This window comes from Octopus bimaculoides, chromosome 4 (genome assembly GCF_001194135.2).
Source record: "Octopus bimaculoides isolate UCB-OBI-ISO-001 chromosome 4, ASM119413v2, whole genome shotgun sequence".
Taxonomy (NCBI): domain Eukaryota; kingdom Metazoa; phylum Mollusca; class Cephalopoda; order Octopoda; family Octopodidae; genus Octopus; species Octopus bimaculoides.
Genome location: NC_068984.1, coordinates 19,647,509 through 19,653,086, shown reverse-complemented (window position 1 = coordinate 19,653,086; position 5,578 = coordinate 19,647,509). Strand labels below are relative to the sequence as shown.

Here is a 5,578-nt window from a genome sequence, read left to right as displayed (position 1 = left end):
ATATATATGTATATATGTACATATATGTGTGTGTGTGTATATATATATATATATATATATATATATATTCATTTACAAACACTAATATCACTAGAACATGAATCTTTATTTAGTAATTAATTTCATTTGAATTAAATGTTAATATTCATTTCTTTTATTACTATAATAATTGAAACTAATCTAACTTGAAGAACGGACTTTTTACCATTCTTTATTTCAATTTGATAACCTATCATTACATTAGTTCCTCTCAAACTAAACTAACAAAATCCATTTTCAATTCCATTTCTGAAGTTGAAAGGTTTTTTTTTCTTAAAGCCTATTATCCAATCACACTGATAGAAGCCATTCATTCATACAATGCACATGCATGCACATACACACATGCAAACACACATACATTTACATGTACATATTTTATATATCTTTTTGGTTGCAAAGTAAAGTGTACTCAATATGACTTAAAATTTATTTACATACTGTATATATATCAGACTATAAAACATCAATTTATTCTAAAAAAAAGTACCCCCATCCCTTCACCAAATGTAAGATTTACTTTTTGTACAACAGATATAAAATGTGATCTTATAACACAGGAGTGGCTGTGTGGTAAGTAGCTTGCTTACCAACCACCTGGTTCTGGGTTCAGTCCCACTGCATGGCACCTTGGGCAAGTGTTTTCTACTATAGCCTCAGGCCGACCAAAGCCTTGTGAGTAGATTTGGTAGATGGAAACTGAAAGAAGCCTGTCTCATATATATATATATATATATGTATATGTTTGTGTGTCTGTGTTTGTCCCCACAACATCGCTTGACACCGATACTGGTGTGTTTACGACCTGTCACTCAGCAGTTCGGCAAGAGAGACCAATAGAATAAGTATTAGGCTTACAAACTATAAATCCTGGGGTTGATATGCTCGACTAGAGGTGGTGCTCCAGCATGGCTGCAGTCAAATGACTGCAGCAAATAAAAGAATAAAAGAATGGGAAAATGGTTGAAGACATGCAAATTCCTATCTTGCTAACTACTGACATGTCTTGTAATTCCAGTTGTTTTATATACTGAATGTATACATTATGTATATTGTATACAGTTACATACATGCTCATACATATCCATTGCTAACGCTCATATATCTATTGCTGACACCCATTCTCTCTCTCTCTCTCACACACGCACACATACATACATACATACATATTGCGAGGCTCAAGTTAAATGGGAGTGGTTGAATAAGCTGACAGGTGAAACTGCCAAATCTTGACTCGATTTTTTTTACTGTAAATTTGATTCTACTTTCACTATCGAGTCACATCATCAATAAATGTTCCATTGTTATTCTAGAATACGCTTTTAAAACAACGTTCTTGTTTTAACATTTACACACATATTTCATCAATGTGCTTCTATGTCTGGTCAAATGTTTGAAAGTTATATATAAATATATACGCAGTTATATAGTGGTTAGGCTTTTGCACTCATGATTGCTAGATTGTTGGTTCAATTCCCAGACCAGGCTGCACATTGTGTTCTTGAACAAAACACTTCACATTCCTCCAGGTCCCTTTTTGATCAGGAAGGAAATTTAGCTTGCTTTCCTAGCCAGCAGGGTGTTGTCATTCAAAGAATAAAACAATGCAAAGTGTGCATTGTGACCAACGATGTGTAGCAACATCTGATAGTCTGGTCAGTCACATGATCACTTGATACTGCAAAGACTGTACTTGAGAAGGCCTGCCCAACTCATGCAAGCATGGAAAGACAGGGCACAACTGTGATGATGATAGCAATATATCTATATCTATCTATATATCTATAGGCGCAGGAATGGCTGTGTGGTTAGAAGCTTGCTTCCCAACCACATGGTTCCGGGTTCAGTCCCACTGTGTGGCACTTTGGGCAAGTTTTTTTCTTCTATAACCTTCGGCTGACCAAAGCCAGATGGAAATTGAAAGAAGCCTGTTGTGTGGCTAATCTGGCAACATGATCATCCCTAAATACAACAACATCTGTTTCAATACACGATTTCACATCAAAAATGTTGCAAAACAAATATATGAAGGGAATATGTATATATATATGTATGTATGTATTTGTGTGTCTGTGTTTGTCCCCCACCATCGCTTGACACCGATGTTGGTGTGGTTACGTCCCCGTAACTTAACAGTTTGGCAAAAGAGACCGATAGAATAAGTACTAGGCTCACAAAGAATAAGTCCTGGGGGCGATTTGTTCGACTAAAGGTGGTGTTCCAGCATGGCCACAGTCAAATGACTGAAACAAGTAAAAGAATAGAAGAATAGATACAGACAAACACACACATCTATATGTGTAGATAGATGGATGGATGGATGGATGGATGGATGAATGGATGGATGGATGGATGGATATCTGTATGTATGTGTATATATTTATATATAACTTTCAAACACTTGACCAGACATAGGAGCACATTGATGACCCTACTGTCCTTTCTCTTTCTTCTTTTCACATGAGCATGCACACACGCACATGCACATACATGATACATTTTCTCTGTCTGTCATACAAAGATAAATGCCTTACATTTCTCTGTTTTATTGACATGAACAGTTATCTAGCAACTGTCTTCAAGTCATCATTTATTCAAAATACCAAGCATGCAATAATTTTTGATGCAATGATGCATGATGAAACCAGTTACCACCTATGCAGATTGCATGCACTTACAAAAACCACCCCTGAAGCATCCATAGTGTGTTTGCACACATAACAAGTCTCACTAAACTCACTGCATTTGAAGTGTGCAGAACACATGCACTTAACAAGATGAACATAAACCCTACTGAAATATGTGTCATGTATGTGGTTCATGTATACTCTTTTTTTGAATATATGTTTGTGTATGTATATGTGTGTACGTTTGTACATGCATGTACTTTTGTATATGCATGTTTGTATATATGTATGTGTGTACTGTCACATGCACATAGATTTAAACAGCTACATACAAACACATACAAGTTCATGTGCATGTACACACACTCACACATGCGTAGGCGTAGAGACACATAAATTCCTAACCCCATCCATCTCTGCACACATACCCATGTGTGCACACAATGCACATAGGAACACCTACACACATGTATTTGTTGTGTGTGTGTGTGTGTGTATGCAACAATATACAATCACAACAAACACATGCATGCACACCCAAGGAGATAGACACAAACTGTAAACCCACATATTGCAAATACACTAACAGATATGCCTACAGATATACAAACACACATATTAAATTGTTAAAATATGCTTATATATGTTTCTGCTGAGAATTGTACACAACACATAAACATAGACACACATACACATATATCTTAAATATATTGTAGAATATATTTAAGCAATTGTACGTGTCATGAAAACTGTGACTATTTGTCTTTTTTCCTAGTCTATATTTTCCTTTGTCTCAAAGCTTGAGAATGAATTTCTAAAACCTGTGTATAAAAAAAAAAACCCACATATTCTTCTCTGTCATCTTCCTTTCAAGCTTACTTCCTGCTAAATAATATTTTTTTTAATAATTCACTATATCCTAATTCAAACAACTTAATGTTCATGACATTATTTCTGTCCAGCAATCATACAGTTACACTTGAAAAAGACAAAAAAAGCATATATTTAAAAGAAAAGAAATTCTATACTAGATTATTGTTGCGTATCACTTCCTCGCAAAGAAAAATATGTTCTATGTATACATATGTATAACATACAGAAAACAATTCAATGTTTTATAGAACATACACATGTTTCAGCAAATTTCTGTCATAATTACATAACAGCTGTAGAAACATTATATAATCTTTCAATTCACCTCATCAGTGTTCTGCAATATTGATTGGTTTGTAATTATAATTGCTATTTGCTGAAATGTGTATATGTTCTATAAAGTATTGAATACCTTACCTATTTTCTGAATGTTGTTATTGTTATGACTTGGCTTATATTCCACACACTAGTCCATCTTGAAGTTGATGTCTTGTTGTCATACTACACAGGATATTGGGGTGGTGTGTGGAACCCTGAGCCCAATCTTTGTTACATGTCATGCTTCACAGCACCACGCTTAGTTAAATAAATATACATTTTTATACATATGTATATATATTTATGAAATTATGTCTATGTGTGTAGATAAGTGTATACAAAATGTTTAACATAAGTGTTACATGCAGACAATGCATGCATTGCATGCACTCTTGAATGCTAGTGTTTTGTCCTGTATATTTTCCATTGTGACTTCGTCCTGAACCTGTGCACTGTGAATTGGATCGCACCAAACTGCAATACGAACAAATATTGTTTACTATTAGTGAATTTCTGTTACAAGTTTCCTTATTCATTGGTCGGTTGTCCATGCTGTTGATAATTCCAGAAAAGAATGCTTTTATACGATGACATTGTACAACATCATCAGATATACCAAGATACCTATCAGAACTGTAACGGTTGGTTGGCCAGTATGAAAGACAAGTTTCTGGTTTGTTCCGAATTAGTTGCTGATAAGCAGGTTTTGTTGAATAAATTGAACCGAATTGAGGTAGGTCAGAGATGGAAATTGGAATGAAGGAAAAAAAAGAAAAAGTCTACAGACTTTTTAAAAGTTTTGCTGTGAATTCAATTGTGTGTGGTTTTTAGCTTAAAATTTGGTTTTTCTACATGAACAGACATATTATACCTTTAATTTTTTTAGATGAAATAAAATTTCAGTCCAGTATCACCGATATCATTGTTATGATGGTAATTAATAATTGCAACCATAATAATAACAATAATAATAATAATAATAATAATAATAATAATAATAATAATAATAATTATGGTAATGGTAATGATAACAATCATAATAATAATAATGATAATGATTAATGATGATAATAATAATGATGATAATAGTAATAATAATGATAACATTAATAATATTCTTACCTTGCATGCTACTGCCTCTTTAATAACTGTTACTAATTCTTTTCTAATCCTTAAATGTTAATGCTTTAATCTCTGAAAATAATCTGTTCTTTCAATCAACTATGTCTCTTCTTTTTTAAATTTATTCACCTTTATTCATTGCAATTTTGGAATTATTTTTGCTTCTCTTTTGATTTTATTCTGATACAAATACTGAATTTGATTAGCAAATTTCTCACACAGACAATAAGCAGATAAATATATAAGTGTGTGTATCTATGTATATATACATATATTCTCTTACATACACACACACACACACACAGACAATAAGTAGATAAGTGTTCATACATATATATATATATATATATATATATATGACCGTTACCAACGTCGCCTCCCTGGCACAGGAAAAGACATTCGAACAAGTTCATTGCCAGTGCTGCTGGACTGGCCCCTGTGCAGGTGGCACGTAAAATACACCATTTCAAGTGTGGCCGTTGCCAGTACCCCCTGACTGGCCTTCGTGCGGGTGGCACGTAAAAGCACCCACTACATTCTCTGAGTGGTTGGTGTTAGGAAGGGCATCCAGCTGTAGAAACTCTGCCAAATCAGATTGG

General features: G+C 34.0%; 1 protein-coding gene across 10 annotated transcripts in view; it reads left to right on the top strand.

The window, feature by feature from the left end:
* The window catches only part of LOC106881484 (nesprin-1), an 811,219-nt gene that overhangs the window by 324,966 nt on the left and 480,675 nt on the right, over window positions 1-5,578 (top strand). For 9 of the 10 annotated variants that reach the window (XM_052966929.1, XM_014931893.2, XM_014931887.2 and 6 more), the window contains one exon: window positions 4,426-4,590. The exons of the other annotated variant lie outside the window; for it this stretch is intronic. In XM_052966929.1, the coding sequence (XP_052822889.1) occupies window positions 4,426-4,590 (165 nt within the window). The remainder of the gene's footprint in view (window positions 1-4,425; window positions 4,591-5,578) is intronic. 10 annotated transcript variants of the gene reach the window in all.